The sequence below is a fragment of the Melozone crissalis genome, unplaced genomic scaffold, assembly GCF_028551555.1.
Source record: "Melozone crissalis strain CALT ecotype California unplaced genomic scaffold, PUWL_Pcris_2 ptg000012l_1, whole genome shotgun sequence".
NCBI classification, from domain to species: domain Eukaryota; kingdom Metazoa; phylum Chordata; class Aves; order Passeriformes; family Passerellidae; genus Melozone; species Melozone crissalis.
In genome coordinates this window covers 12,215,331-12,231,068 of record NW_026535790.1, presented here as the reverse complement: position 1 = coordinate 12,231,068, position 15,738 = coordinate 12,215,331, and the positions used below count along the sequence as shown (strand labels likewise).

The 15,738-nt window shown below is 46.9% G+C and overlaps 1 protein-coding gene across 2 annotated transcripts in view; it reads left to right on the top strand.

The window, feature by feature from the left end:
• The window catches only part of TTYH3 (tweety family member 3), a 69,377-nt gene extending 56,298 nt beyond the window's left edge, over positions 1–13,079 (top strand). The window contains exons 8-14 of one of the 2 annotated variants that reach the window (XM_054270609.1): positions 104–159; positions 1,441–1,533; positions 1,651–1,743; positions 2,462–2,598; positions 4,352–4,528; positions 5,433–5,508; positions 12,951–13,079. In XM_054270609.1, the coding sequence (XP_054126584.1) occupies positions 104–159; positions 1,441–1,533; positions 1,651–1,743; positions 2,462–2,598; positions 4,352–4,528; positions 5,433–5,508; positions 12,951–13,022 (704 nt within the window). In that variant the 3' untranslated portion in view covers positions 13,023–13,079. The remainder of the gene's footprint in view (positions 1–103; positions 160–1,440; positions 1,534–1,650; positions 1,744–2,461; positions 2,599–4,351; positions 4,529–5,432; positions 5,509–12,950) is intronic. The other variant, XM_054270610.1, reaches the window with a different exon arrangement.
• The last annotated feature ends 2,659 nt before the right edge of the window (positions 13,080–15,738 follow it).

Below are 15,738 nucleotides of genomic sequence, written 5' to 3'. Positions count from 1 at the left end.
GACAGTGCCAGCTTCTGAACAAAACTTTCTCTGTGTTCCATCTCACTTTGAGTGGAGCTGGGGTGATGTTTCTGGCCTGACTTTCTCCTCTTGTGTCTTCCAGAGACTCTCCGCTATTACATGTCCTGTAGTGCTGGGTACCCCAACCCCTTCCAGCAGGTGAGTGTGAGCACCCCAACTCCTTCCAGCCCTGCCTCTCCTCATCCTGCAGGGTGCAGGGGAAGTGCTCTGGTGTCAGCATGCAGCCAGGTACAGGGTGTTTGCTTTAGAGAGTGCTCTGGCTGCTGGTAAAGCTTTGGCAGCTGCTTCCCAGCTGTGCAGGAGGTGGCACTGTGATTTAGGGAGGAGGTTTTTCCAACTTCATCGTCACCACCTGCACAGCTTCAGGTCAGGACACCCCTTAGAAGGGCCTGTGTGGAATGTGGTGAGAGCCATGGCTTTGTTGGTGCTACCTCTGTTTACCAGGCACTTGTCTAAAAAGCAGCAATGTGGAGAAACAGCACCACAATTAATGCCAGGTTGGGAAACTGTAATTCCTGCTTTGATTCTCTTCTTGAAGGTTCTTTTGGGTTAAACAGTGCTAACTCCACTCCCAAATATCAGTTGCTTCTGTGGGTGAAGGAGTGCTTTCCACAGATGCCTCTTACAAACCTTTGATTTATCCTAAAGTATAAATGTGAGTCATTATTCTTTTGTGTGGGGGCAGAAGAAGAGCACCTGGGCCCATTCCAAACTTTGCTCTGTGCATCAGAGGCCAGAACGAGCCCACACCACCCACCATTTGGCAGACACCAGCTGCTTCCCCGTTTATATTTAGGATTTTTAAAAAATCTTGTCTTCCTCTGTTTTAAAGGGTGGGGTAAGAACACTTGGAGCTGTGGTTTGATGCACCTCTGCCATCTGTTGCATTTCTGGTTGCTCTGTGTACTCCCTGACATGCTATTGCATGTGAAATTCTCATGGTGCTTTAAAGGGATGTGAAGGCTGCACCCTAAAACAAACAATTTCCACTGTTAATATTATGTGTTTTTCATCCATCTGATTTAGTGAAAAAATCCAGCTGTGTTCTGTGGTGAGAAATTGAGTGCTTTGTGTCTTTTCTCTCTCCTTCCCTTCTGTCCTAGAGCCAGCCCCAGCTGTGTGTACATTTTTTGTATATGTATTTTGTTCTTTGTTTGTGGATTTGTGTTTTTTGGATTTTTTTTTCCTTTTGGCTCTTCCCTTCTCCTCTTCTCTCTGTCTGTACTTCTTCCAGTTTGCTAAAGGTCAAACTTAACCCTGTTGCAGCTGCACTCATGTCAGCTGGGACATCTTTAACCAGTATCATTCGTACAGATGATGCTTCAGTATTTGGGAAATAGGATTTCAGTCTTTTCCCAGGAGATCTGTTGGTCCGTGTGGCCTGAGCTGCTGAAACATTGCATGTTTTGTGTTGAGCAGAAGCTGTCAGGAAGTCACAAGGCTTTGGTAGAAATGCAGGACGATGTGTTGGAGCTGATGAGGTCAGCGAGCAAAGAGCACCCCACCTCCAAGGTAACTCCTCAGGTTTGCTCTCCTCGGCCTTTGGGGCTTCCCTCAGCTTTGTACAGAGCCCAGGACCAGCTCCTGCTAAGCATTCCCTTGCACTAATCACTGGTGTGTTGATTACAGGAGTATCTTACTCGGATCCAGGAGGTTTTGAACTCCACAGAGATCAACTTGCAGCAGCTGACAGCTTTGGTAGACTGTAGGAGTCTGCATTTGGTGAGTTTGGGTAGCTGGGCTTGAGCTAAGGAAGAGCAAAGGGAGTGTAGAGCCTGTGTTGGTTTGGAGTTCCAAACCTCTGGAAGAAGTTTACAACTTTTTACTTACTGATAATAGCAGAAAGGGGAATGAGAACTTGGATCAAGCTAGCTTTGAGTTTAAAGTTCAACACAGGAAGGTAGATAACATGCCTTCACACATCTACAAGCTGCAGCCATAGAGGCTTTCAGGTTTTTTGAGTATACCAAATAACTTTTTGCCTTTGCCATGGAGTGCAGTGCTTCAGAGCAGTGTAGCACAGCCTTGCTGTTGTCCTCACTGCCCCTCTAAAGGCAGAGACACAGACAGTTCATGGTTCTGTTCTTGGGCATAGGACACTGTGAGGGAGTTGAAAGGCTTAATGAAAAATATTCTATCTTCAGTTGGGTGGATAAGTTTGCCTTGGCTGTTTATTTCTCCTCCTCTTAAAGTCTTACTGTGGGCGGTTGAAAATATTTCTATGTCTAAATCCAAGCTGGTCTTTGTGAGAGGAAGCAAGGGTTGGATCATTTATGAAAAACACTTGAGTCCCTGAAATTAAAATAGAAATATGCTCTAGAAAAGGGAGTGTGATGTCTCTAAGTTGTTTCAGAGAGTGTAATCTGGAGAAGGGCTTTTGAGTAAGAGCTCAATGATAACTCGGCAGTGATCAGGAAACTCTGCTCCTTTCCCTCTGCAGGATTACATCCAGGCTCTGACAGGATTCTGCTATGATGGAGTGGAAGGCCTCATCTACCTGGTTCTCTTCTCCTTTGTCACAGCCCTCATGTTCAGCTCCATTGTCTGCAGCGTCCCACACACTTGGCAGCAGAAGAGGTACAGAGAGGGTTGAGATCCTGTAGCACTGTAGAGCTCTTTCCCAGTGAAGCCTGGCTGCTGGATTTGGGCCCATGAGCATATGGAGCTCATTCCCACATGATCCCAGGGGTGAGAGGGATGAGGCTTTATAAGCAGAGGTCTAACAGAAAAAGAAAGGTTGTGTTTTGCTCTGGCTGTGGTTGATACTGACATCTGAACCTTTTTGCACTGGAATACTCTGTGTGCATAGCATTGAGTATACTGCAGGGCTGTGAGTCAAGTCAGATGAACGATTATAGCTGTAACATAGAGGTAATGCTTGAACTATTGCTCTCTCTGTAAAATTCTTACTCTCTCACATTGTCTTGAGGCATTTGTTCTACTGTGGGGAAGAGAATTGGAATAAGAAGCAGTTTACACTTGCCTTTGTAGCTTTGCTCACGCTGAGGTGACTGACTTGCATAGATAACAGAAACCAGGAACTGTTTCTTTGTCAACAACATGGGCAGGTGAGGCATTGCAAATTGGAGCTGGTATTAATGATGATAACCAGATTAATCACCAAGTCTTTAGCAAACCTTTGCTTCACTGACTGGCTGTTGCACCACAGGCAGCTGTTAAATGGCACTGAGTCTTCTACTCTTGCAGAACAGCAAGAGGCTGCAGCAAACTCTTCTGTAGTCCTGATTTTTGTGGTAAAATAGAAGGCCCTGAACAACAGCAGGAAGCCAGAGCTGGCCCAGCCAGAGAAGTGGCTTTAGGAGGTGTCAGAACAGCCCCTGAGACTATGGCTGGGTCCTCACCTTTTTCACAGCTGCAGAGACCTTACCACAAAGAGCAGGCTGTTGGAAGGAGAAAGGTTTGGTGGCATCTCCTGTGCTGCCTCCCCTGTGGGCCCCTGCCCTGCCAGCCCCAGCAGGCTCAGGCTGCTGCTGCGAGCTGAAGGGCTCCCTCTGCATTTCATGGAGCACCATTGGTGCCCCAGGCTCCCTCTGGGAAGTGGAGGATGTCGTGGTTTATTGCCTGTGAGGGACTGTGCAGGCTGCAATCCCTCGATCTTCAGTGCCACCGTGTGGTGCAGAAGCTGCAGATGATGTTTGGGAGGTTCTGGTGATGGCCATGCTGTGCAGAACCCGTGCAGAGGGAACCAGCTGGCAAACAGTTCTGCTCTTCATTGATTTACATCCTGGCATTTTTGAGAAGATAAAGCCTTTAGACACAAATTTTGCAACTTAATCTCTGTAAAGACTTCTGTGATTTTGCTAGAAGCTGAAGCAGACCCTTTGCCACCAGAATGGGACTTCAGAGAAGTCTACAGGGGTTTATCTTTTAGAGCTCTTTGGACCTGTCTACAGGAAATGGAAGGACACAGATTGCAGTTTTGAAGGATGTTTCTGTGGGGTGCATGACACTACATTCCCCACTGCCTCTCCTCTTTGTTGTCTGTGGGGTTTTTTAGCACTGTACATTATGGGATGTGTACCCATCCTCTGGCTGTACAGCTGGGCAGCTGCAGAGCCGTGCTGAGGAGCCTGCAGGGAGGCTGGAGGGGATCACGCAGTGTGCACCTCCAGATGGGATCAGTGGGAGGGCTGAGTCACTGTGCTGTGGGCTGTGCTTCACGCTGCCACCCTGAGCCATCCCAAACGGGCACCAGCGTGGAGGATGTGGAAGATGACTGGGAGGCTCCTAGGATTGCCATGGTTTCCTGCAAACCCCACACGTGGGGTCACTGTAGGGTTCTAGGAGGAACTTTTTCTCCTTCTTGCAGAGGCTCAGATGATGATGGGGAAGAAGAATCAACTGCTCAAGGGAGCAGGCAGACACACGATAATCTGTACAGAGTGCACATGCCCAGCCTGTACAGCTGTGGCAGTAGTTATGGCAGTGAGACCAGCATCCCTGCAGCAGCACACACAGTCAGCAATGCTCCCGTCACGGAGTACATGTGAGTATGCCAGGGAAGCCTCTCCACAGGGCTCCCTCCTCATCCCTGTTGGCTCCAGTGCTGCACTTCTGACCTAGAGGTAAAAAGCAGTGAAGGATTTTGTTTTCTGATTGGCATCTTTGAAGGATTTTGTTTTCTGATTGGCATCTAATGGGAGAAGGGAATAGTGCTGCACTAGGAGGAGTTTGGTTAGACAGCATGCTCCAAAATGGGAACAGCTTTGTGCTCCAGGACTCAGGAAAATGTCTAAAGGAAAGAAGTAGGAAGGTGTTGTCTGGGCTTCTTATTACACAGTGATTCTGATCACCAGAAGACTTAATTCTTCATACAGAGCAGTCTTGCCAGAAGCCTCCCAAAAGACTGAGAGCCAAGAAAAAACGTGTGGGCTCTCTCTTTCTGCAGTATTTGCAGTCACCTCTGACATCTGTTGCAGTTTGGAGCTACCTAGTCCAGGTGGGATCTTCAGAGCTTTCTCCAGAAGTGCCTAACCCTGGTTACATTTGGACTACCATCAGGGCCCATCTTTTTTTGGGCTGCCACATCATTTTGTTTATCCCCTTAGACGTTGTCCTCATTTTATCTCCATTTCTGCCACTTGGCAGTTCTGATGCTGCAGGGAGGCAGATTTTCACAAGCCCCTATTTTTAAATCACTTGATGTGATTCATTGTGGGCCCTTCTGAGTAAGAATGTAAAAATAGTGCTCAATCTGAGGAAAATTATGATAGCTTTATGCCCTTATCTGAAAAAGGGGATCCATCTGGCCTGTAAGAAAAGCTTTGAAGGAGACTGACCTGACACAGTAGTTCTGGGGGTGAGGATGCCCTGCCCTGTGTCCCCACCAGAGACCCTCCCCAGAGAAGCATGGCAAGTGCCCCGTTACCATGTGTGTCTTCCTTTCCTAGGAGCCAGAATGCAAATTTCCAGAACCCCCGTTGCGAGAATACCCCGCTCATTGGCCGGGAGTCCCCACCTCCCTCAGTAAGTCTCTCTTTACTGCTCTTCTCTGCTTCAGCAGCTTTGGGGAATACACATTTGCCACTCCTGTGTACTCCCAAGGGAGCTGATTGTGCAGCCAAACACAGGATCTGGCCCATAATGGCAGCAGCTTGAATAGACAAGCTGTGTCTCACCTGCCATGGAGAATAAATCCCTGCTATGCTGCTTTGGACATTGCACAAGAAAAGACTAAATAAAACTCAGTCAATTAATGCTGGTAATTTTATGGGCCCAGTCCTGCCACCACTGAAGTGCATGAGTATCTTGACGGGTGACTTCAGCAGGATGATTCACTTGCATGCAGTGTACTTGCTATCTGTGCCATTGGTTCCTCAAGTTTAAAAAGAAACTTGTTCAAACTGTAAATTCAGAGTTATTGCTGAACCTCTCTCCTTAATCTGCCCTAAAGAGATGGTAGGATGAAACCTGTATTATTTTTTTGTTGAGATTTTTTTTTTAAAATCTTTCTTTCACAACTGTTTTACTTTCTTTGAAATCTATTTTTGTATTTAATTTCCTATGGAGGAAAAAAAGAAACTTTCATGGAAGGTTTTGGTATTTGGAGTGGCCTGATAGCCATTTCTGTATGCTGGATAAAACATGGGCTTGTCTTCATGGCCGGGTAAGAGCTAAATGAATCTTGCCCTCCCTCACTGGATCCTGTAAACCTGATTTACAGCAGAACCTGGAGAACATGCCATCCCAGTGCTCACTAACTTGGTGGTGTGATTACAGAGGATGAGTAGTAAAATGCCTAATGACCAACCAGTCTTCAGGTGTAGGTAAAGAAAACACACTCTGTGGTGCCTGGTTCAAACTGATGGGAAGAGGAGGAAGAGGAGGTTGGCGGATGAAGGAGTAGGAATTGTGGTGGAAATGAGGGCATCCCATTCATGGTTTCACTTCGAGAGGACCAGTTCATCTTGCTGTAGAGGAAGTGGAAATGTGCAGAGTTGATCCTTGTCTCTGTCCTTGGCCAGACCTCTTCCACCCTTCCCAAAGAGGTTTCCTGCCCTGTGCTCCGATCGCGAGCTCTGGTCGCGTTTTCCGCTCTCAGTGCAGTCCCTGACGTGCTGCACTGCCAGAAGGGCACTGTCCCTCTGCTCCTGCCAGGGCACATGTTCCTTCCATGTCCTGCTTCCCCTTGCCCTACAGCTCTTCTGCTTCAGAGAAAGCAAATCCCCTTCCACGGGGCTGGAGTGAGGCAAGGCATTCCCTGGTTCTTCAGTAGCTGTTTGTTTCAATGCCCTGAGTGGGAATCTGAGTCTTGGGGTTTGGGAGTAGATAAAGGGGTTTTTTTCTTCAGAATAACTTGAGTTGGCAGCCATCAGTGTGGGCTGTGGGGAAGAGCAGGAGCTGGGGAGGATGAGGGAGCAGCACTGCACCCATAGAAAAGGAGCTTCTCCCCAGATGAGAGGAGGAACCAGGCTATGGGGTAAATGTGTTTCCTGGAGGGATGTAGTAGACAGGCAGTGGAGAGAAGAAAAATGCTTTCTATTCTCATACTGGCAGGCAACAGGGAAAGGCTTTTCTGGGATTTTTGTATTTGCAGCTCTCCGTAGCAGGTGGCTGAGACCGTACTGAGGCAGAAGGAATGGTAACTTTTCATAGCAAGTTGTCTGTGGGAGGAGAGAGACAAAAAGGGAATACCAATGCACACATCCCTGCCTCTTTTTGGGAGGGAGGAGAGGGAGATAACCATCCAAGTAGGTTATGTCCAGTGGGCAGACAGAGCTGACCTATTCCATTTAGCTTTCTGTGAACAGATGGTGACAACTAAGATGTGATGATCCTGCTGCATTGTTTGTCCGTTACTTTTCCTGGCTTTTTGTTCGTTTGTTTGTGTTTTTCCTTCTCTCATTCCTTCTGATTTCTCCTTCTTGCCACAGGGATATCCCCTTAGGGTGCTAGAGCCCACCTTGTCGCTGGCACACACCAGGGTTTCACTTGCTTGCACTGTGTTTTTCATGCACGTTGAGGCTGCACTCTCTTTTTCTCTCTCTTTCTTGCGTCATCACAGTTGTATTTGGCTGCCATGGACAGTAGCAGCCATATGAGCTGGCAGCTTAAGCCCTCGGACAGTGCTCGGACATACTGGTAACAGCGCCCGCAGATGGAACAGGTACTGCACCCAAGGTCCCCCTGCTCAACCCCCTCTCCACTCCCAACCACTCCCCTCATCCCTGCACTCTTTATCCCAGGCCAGTGCCTTTTATTTCTTCACATTCCTTCCCTCTGCACCTCCCACCCCATCCCCTCCTGCCAAGGGTGAAAGTGAAAATCCGATTTTGGCTCTGGTGCAGACTCGAGGAACAGTATCGACCTTCTCTGGAGGCTTCTGGTGCACCTTGTGAGGGTTGCAGGTGCCCATGCCTCACAAAAGCCACCTCACAGCAGCTTCAGCTTGGATTCCACACCTCAGAACAGCTTGAACACCAAGTGCTGAGTGCTACTCAAATGTAGGAGTAACCTTGTACTTCAAAAGCAACACAGAAGTTCTCCCATCACAAGAAGCCATTCTCTAGGAGTAAAGAGAACTAATCTAGCAGCACTTCAGTCAGGAATGGTTGTCTTAATTCAGCTTTTGGCTCTCCTTGAGCCCTGCTGCTGTTCTGCTTGTCCTTAGTAGCCACAACACCCAAAACCATCAATACCAACCTGCCACAAGCTTGTAGCTCATTTGTAGGATTTTTAATTTTAAACTGTCCTGAAGAGTTACTCAATTGCCTGTCAGATCTGTGGGCAGCTTTTCCTTTTATCCTTACATTTAAGGTCAGAAAGGAGCAAATTTTTTAAGAAAACCTTCCTTAAGGGTCCAGATATAATCACTAAGATCTGTTTCATTCTGTTTCAAAACCTTTTACTGTTTTGTTTGTTCTGTGTGTGTCCAAATCATGCCATCCATGTCCCACAGACTCTGTGAGCAGGGCCCTCCTAGTGCCATTTCACTGTCTGCATTCCCCATGGGCTGCAGTTGCTGGTGCTCTCCAAGACAGCCAATGTTTGCTCCCTCATGACAAGGAAAGAGGAGGTGCTCTGCATTTTGGGGGGGTTATTAGCTTGCTTAAATACAGGGTATGGTTAGGACTACCAGACAGCTCAGGTGGTGTGAAGGACAGTGCTCCTTCAAGGGAACTACACAGTGCCAGGAAGGTGCTGGTTCCAGTGGGAGCAGGGAGCCCTTTGCTTTTGGCTGTCATATCTTGCATTCTCTTCCCAGAAATACATGTCCATAAAGCTGCTGCTGTTCCTTCTTCTCTGCTTCTTCTTCTTCTTCTTCTTCTTGGCACTTCTCTCAGCCTTGCACTGGATTCCTTTCTATTCTCTTGGTGCTTGGTCTGCATCCCTGCTGCTCCTTGCTCTCTGCCTGCCTGCCTGGGGAGGGGCTGGATGGGGTGTCTTGATGCCTCTGCCATGGTGCATGAATGCAAACAACCTTGTCTGAAGCATGGTCCAGCACCCTTGAAAGGCTCACAGCTTTCTCCAGTCTTAAGTCTTGCTAAGACTGCTCCTGGGCCTCAGCTTGTGGTGGGGTTTTCTGCTTTGCTGTTCCTGTAGGTGGTATTGTAGCAATGTTAGATGGATCTGTTCCATGAAATAAAATATTGGTGAGGGTGGGGAAATTCTAGGGCCTTCATTCTAGACTTGAAATCCCTGGGCTGGAGCATGACCTGATCCCAGTCTGCACTGTCTCCTGTTTATCTATGGTCCCACCCGAGCTTCATGTGGCTGGCTGAAGGGCTATGGAAAAGGCACTGCATTCTTTCCAGGGCTTGAAAAACAAACAAAACCAACAGAAGCTCTGTTCTTTTGACTTGAAAGACTTAAGTCCCTTTGAATTCAGAACCCACTGGCTAGAATTAGCTGTTTCCCTGCATCTTGTACCTCCCATACATAATAACACCAAACCCTCTCTGTGTTTACTGTGCTCTGGCTGTTTGAGATCAACCTTTCAGAACTTGAATCCAGAAGCTTTGGTCTTTATTGCATTACCTGAACAGCTCTGGCAGGAAATCAAAGTCAGGGTAGCTCAAGAGAAATTCACGTGGGTTTTTAACCACAAATAGTAAATGGTTTGTACTCAGTCATGGTTTCATATGGTAAGTGATCTTTCAGCATAGTTTAGTTAGCTGTGAAGTACTCATGGATTTCACAGGAGTCAGTAGAACTCATGGCCTCTAAAACTAACTGATTATTCCTTAAAATTAGGGTTTTTTGCATCCAATGATTCCTTTGTGCCCAGGCTATGTGTGTTAAGTGCCTAAATAGCATGTGCTGGCAAACCACACCTATGAAAATTTATATCCTCAACAAGGCTGAATGTGAAGCAGAGACATTTATTTTCTTTGGAGAAATACAAAAATAGCCCTGTGTGCAATCAGCTGTGTTTGTTGGAGCTGGCTGGTAAGTGACTGAGAGGTGCTGTGCTGGAAAGCACAGGCACCAGCAGGAATGGGAACAAGAACTCTTTCAGGTGCCCTTCCTGGGGAAGCTGACAGTGAGGTGGAGGTATGGGGTGCAACTTGTCCTCTGTGCTGTTTTGGAAAGGGTAAATGAGGGTGTGTAGGCACATGGGTACTTCCAGTGAGTGCGCTGGAAGAATGACTGAATTGTGCATGTTCTTTAACCTTCTATGAAAGCTCCTCTTTAAAGGAAACTAAATGCAACTGTGAACCTGACAGCTGTGGAGTCCAAGCCCTCCTTGGTCTGAATTGTGCTCAGGCTTTCTGTCTTTAGAATCACTTTTTAAAGGAGTTAAAGACATAGTGATTTGCTTTCTGTCTTTTGAATCACTTTTTAAAGGAGTTAAAGACATAGTGATTTTTTAAAAAACAACTAAAGACCTAATTACTTTAACCCTGGATAATATAGTTTGGTTTCATATCCAAAAGTGCCAAGTGTCTGCTGATACATCTTCATCTGCTGGCCTGTCCAGCTGTTGGGACCTGTGTGTTCCACAGCATCTTTCCTCTGCTTCTCAGCAGAGGATGCAGAGAAGGACTTGAGGAAGGACTCTGCATGTGGAGAGGGCAGTGGTGCCTGGAGGGTGATGCTGAGGCTGAGCCAGAGCACTCTGACAGAGCTGTGCTGTGAGAGGTGCTCAGGGGAGTGCTGGCTCTCTGCTGCCAGCTCTGTCACACTTCCTGTGTCATTAAAAATACACAACACAAAGAGTAACTGAACTGGGAAGAGGTACAAAGGTGCAAAAATCCTCAGTTAAGGAGAGAACATCAGCCCTAACTCTGACTACTCTGAGTCTTGGTTTGTTCCTTGTGGTGGATTTGCAGGTAGGTTTGAATGTAAAATACTCTGTGCTTGACTCTCCAGATCTTGTGTTCCTGGTTACTTTGTGTTAGTGACACTTAAACAACTGTGGGGTCTTTCTTTTTGGAGGAAGGAGGGATTTCTTTTCAACTTCTCCCACCATGATAGGTGTACTTTGTACATCTTTGAAATGCAATTCATCAAGTGGTCCTCTTGATTTTAATGCTCTCAAGAAAGTTTATATTGCATGTTGTGTGCTGAACCCAACTACTAGTCCAGGAAGATGCACAATAGCCTTCCATTATCGGAGATTTTTTTTTCTAAATACTTCTTACAAACTTTAGCACCGGGAAGAGTTCTCTGTTCATACTCATCTCCTATCACATGTCACTACAGAGAATGCAAATGGAAAATGAGCACTCAAATGGATTTTTCCTTCTAAGGCCCTCTTCTTATCATGAGGCTAGGCTGGTAATTTCAGCATTGCACTACCTGAAATGTGCCCTACTTACTCTATGAGAAAGTTCTTTGACTTCTAAACCTCTCTGAGCCTGTTGGGTTATTCTCCTATGTATTAATAACACCCTAAACTTTATTTCTGAAACAGTAATCACATTTAATAAACTGTATAGATTATTGCCCTTAAAGTAGCTCAGCTTGCTATTTTCTATCTTTTGCCCTCTCACTGACAAAAAATACATCTTAGAAAGAACAGATGTACCCTTTGTCTTCTAAATATAGATGCCATTTCTGGGCCAGAGTTTTATATTAAGATCCATGTTCTGGAAAAAGTTTTCCAATTATGGAAGGCACAAAAATCTGAGTGTGCAAGTAAGCCACAGGTGTCTTCATCTTGTGCTGCTGGGATCAGCTCTGCCAGAGGAGCAGTTTCTCTCTTCTATTGTGCAGAGGTTCAAGCCAGGTCAGTCTTTGAAGGAAAACTGATAAAATACTGTTAATTCTCTGAAAACCCCCATGGATAGCTGAGCTTTTGAGAGCCTAAAGATGCCTCATAATGTTCTTTCCCAGTGGGCAAGATAAATCACACCTCCTGGTGTGGAACTGCCTTTCAGTTGTCTCTGCCAGCTTAACTGGCTATTTTATGTGCTTTGGTTTAAGAGGTGATGAAAAGTCAGAATGCTGAAGAGCACTCTTGGGAAGTGAGCTGTGGATATTATAGAATTATTCAGGCTCCAGAGGGTATAAAAAGAGGAATGAAATGTCTGTCCTCATTGCTTGGTTGTTAATATTGTGGCAGCAGAACCCAGAAGGTATCAAACACATTGGCATAAAGAGGCAAAGTTCTGTTCTTGCTGCTGGATTTTATTCACGTGTTTTCCAGCTCATTATTCAGAGCTGAATGACACAGGTTACCTCAGAAGCTTCTGGGAGCTGTTTTGGGTTACCTTGCTTAGAATAAAAAGGAGAATGAGAACAGCACCACCAACTCCAAATCAAACTAACCTTCATCTTTGTGACTTGCTCTTCTCACCCCCACGCTGGAGCCTCATCTGCTGCTGCACAGTGCACAGCTTGGATCCCAAACCTCAGTGGGCTGTCACCCACCTGGTAACTTGCTGATATCATCCTGTTTGATGGCAGCCTGTTCCCAGCCTGATAGGGTCTGTTCTTTCTTGGGCATAAATCATTTATTCCTCACTTTTCTTTCAAGCTGCCCATCCGTGGCACGTGCAGTCTTCTGATGCCCTCATTGCTGTAAAATGCAATGTGAAGATGCAGTGAGCACCCATTTTCTTTTCAACCTCCTTTTCTGGCATGGTTGAAAGCAGTAACATCACTAAGAGAGGATGAAAGTGTGGGGTGGGTTTTTACATCTGCATCATTCCCATCTCCCTCTCTTCTCCCAAGCAACATATGTCATGTTTTGACTTAGTGACTGTTGGATTTCCTTCTCTAGAGAGCTTGGATAAATCACCAGCACCCCTGCAGCAGAATGTTACTCAGAGTGAACTGTGCAGTGACTTGTGAAACTTTCCTCTTAAAGAGTGAGTCAGCAGCTGCTTGAGATGCTTGCTGTAAACACACACCATGTTATGCTGAGAAGTGGTAGAAATCTGTGGTTCCATCGTGACATTAGTCATTCTGACTTAACTTTCTGTTTGTTTTGTTTTTTTTTGTCTTGTCTTTTCTTTCTCCAGTACACCTCCAGCATGAGAGCCAAATACCTCGCCACCAACCAACCTCGTCCAGATGCTGGCAGTGTGCATTAAAATGAAAAAGCAAAAGCAAAAAGCAAAAAAAAACAGAAACAAAAACAAAAAACAAAACCCACACGTGCAGTCAGACTAAACAATGTGCCAACTGCTGTGCCCCTGTGCTGTCCTTGTAGAACAATCCTGCTGTTCTGCCCAAAATCTAGTGCAGCTCCTTCTGTTTCTCCAGCCCAGACCACCCTTCCAACCTGGTACCTGGCCACTGAGTGGAAGCTCCTTTTTATTTAAGCCTTCACCCTGTACAAGAGAGCAAACGTGTGCTGGCCAGCAGCTGACAGCACCTGGGCAGGAACCTGGGCCCCAGCCCATGGGCAGCTCACCAGAGCAGCCTGGCAGGAACAGGGGCTGAAAATCTTCTGCCCCCTCCTTCCCCCTTCTGTTCCAAGAGGGACTTGGTGAAAGATGGTGGTAGATCTTCTTCACCTCTGCAGTGGGACCAGCAGCCTGCCAGACACTGAAGAAGCAACTCTGGGTGCCTGTGGCTGGTGTGCAACGAGGGAATGCTGGGGATGCACAGCACAGGACCTGGTGGGAATCCTCTGGTGAGGGAGGAGGGAGCTCCTGCCTCAGGGTGTCACTGCATATCCACTGGAATTTGCTCCAGAAGAGCAAACCATTTCACTACCCTGGTTAACATTTTTTTTTTGGAGTCCATTAAGAAAATGCCTTTTTCTTTCCCTCTATATCTATATGTGAATTCTTGAGGAGGAGCAGAGGGGCCCAGCACAGTCAGGCACCCTGTCCACTGCTCTGGAGCTGACTCTGCTCCACCAGGGAAGCCCAGGTATTTGCAGATGGCATTCTGGGTGCTGCCTTTCCCAGGCTGACACAGATCAAACAGGAGCCAGCCACTCACTTGGTGCCAAATTTTTCCAGGGAAAGACTTTTAAGACTTTATGGGAGGTATTTTTGCACTAAAGAGTTTTGGCTCTCCGATGCTAGATCTTATGGGACAGTCAGCTTGCAAAAGCAACAGAAACTGGAAGCACCAATGGATTTATAGCAAATGCAAGCTCTCCACGTGGGAATGACCTGTGAACTCTGCTGGACTTTCTTTTTTTCCTTTTTTATAAACCATAATCTACAGCGCAGGGTTGCTGAAATGGCATTGAAGGAGGTTTTTGGAGCCTCATTCCTAACAAACTCACCAGATTGTCAGTGTATCTTCTGTGTTTAGAGTCCAAAACCCTCGACAACATTGTGACTGTCAGAACAGATTTATATTTGATTCTATTTTGTTTAGTTTTCAAAGGCGCATTGCTAACCACTATCTGACCATACTAATGCACATGTAAGGCATTTTCTAGACGTGAGGCAGAGCAAGGCTTGCAAAGGGGCAGCTGGGTGCCTGCAGAGGGCAACATCCTTCACTGGTGCTGTACTTCCCACTGCAGAGCAGTGCTCCAAAGGGCACTGGCAGCTTCCTGCTGGAAGAGGAGACTGCCTCTTGGGAGGTGCTGTCAACTACTGCCCTTTCACTAGGGTAACTATAATGCTCCTTTTTGTCTTTTTACCTCTCGGTAGGGGCATCTTAGCAGAGCTGCTGAGCATTTTATTAAATAACTGGCAGAGGAAATTGAGTGGGAAGCATCTCTCAAACTGAGTGGAGCTGTTGGCAGAGGCAGTTCATTGTCACCTCAGTGATGTTCAGACTGATGTTTGTTTACCCCACCTTTGCAGCTTGGGGCGCAGAATTACCAACCTGCCTTTACTCAAGTCAGTTGCCTTCTTGCAGTGAGGTGGGCACTGCTCCTGGCAGGCAGCTAAACAGGCTGGAGGGATCTGCTGGGAAATGCCACCAGCTCTGTGGCACAGCAAGCTTGGAGACTCCTCTCAAGATAGAAACCACTACTAAACTGCAAGGCCAGCTGTTACCATTGGAAGGAGTGTGAGACAGGGAGGAGGCATCACCACACAGACAGGAGGAGAAGGATTTGGAATAAACTTCACACTTCACCATAAATCTCTGGAAGCAGGATGTTCTTGCTCAGGACTGAGTATGCCCTTTCAGACACATTGGATGGGCTTCACACTGAAACATTACCTCTGTTTTATCAAATAACAAGGGCAGGGAAACCTGGTCACAGGTGGTATGGAGGGACACTGTGGCTCACAAGCCCCAGGGTTTCCATCCTGTCTTGGAGCCTACCAGGAGCTGTGGTGAGGTGATCTTGCAGGGCCCCAAGCACCCAACTGTTCTCTGGGGGAACCCCAACCTTTCCCTCACTCTGAAGAAAGAATCAAGAGCCATATAATCCTTACTAAGACTGAGTTGTTCTGCCATCATCCCTCCATGCAAGGATGTGCTCCGATTGCCACTCACATTATCAATTTTAGGGGAGCTGCCCTGAAATCTGTGGCCCAGTCCTACTGGTGGAAGGCAAATGTTTTGGAGGCTCGAGGGTGTGGGGAACCCTGTGAAAACAAGAGCTTCTGTGTACCATCTTCTCTGTGCACAGAATGCACCCTGAACCTGCGTATGACTTCACTTTGGGCTGGGTCTGAGTTGTCACCGTGGCATTGTCTGTGCCACACAGGAACAGGAGTGAGCCTTTGTTTGCAGCATCCAACAGAGCAGCCACCTTGACCTGCTTCCTTCCAAGGTCTGGCACAGCCACTTCCAACACCCAGAACAACTTCTGACAGTGTTTGGGGCTCGCAGCAAGGCACAGCTGTGGAGATACGTGCTCTGTGACTTCAACATAAAACTGGA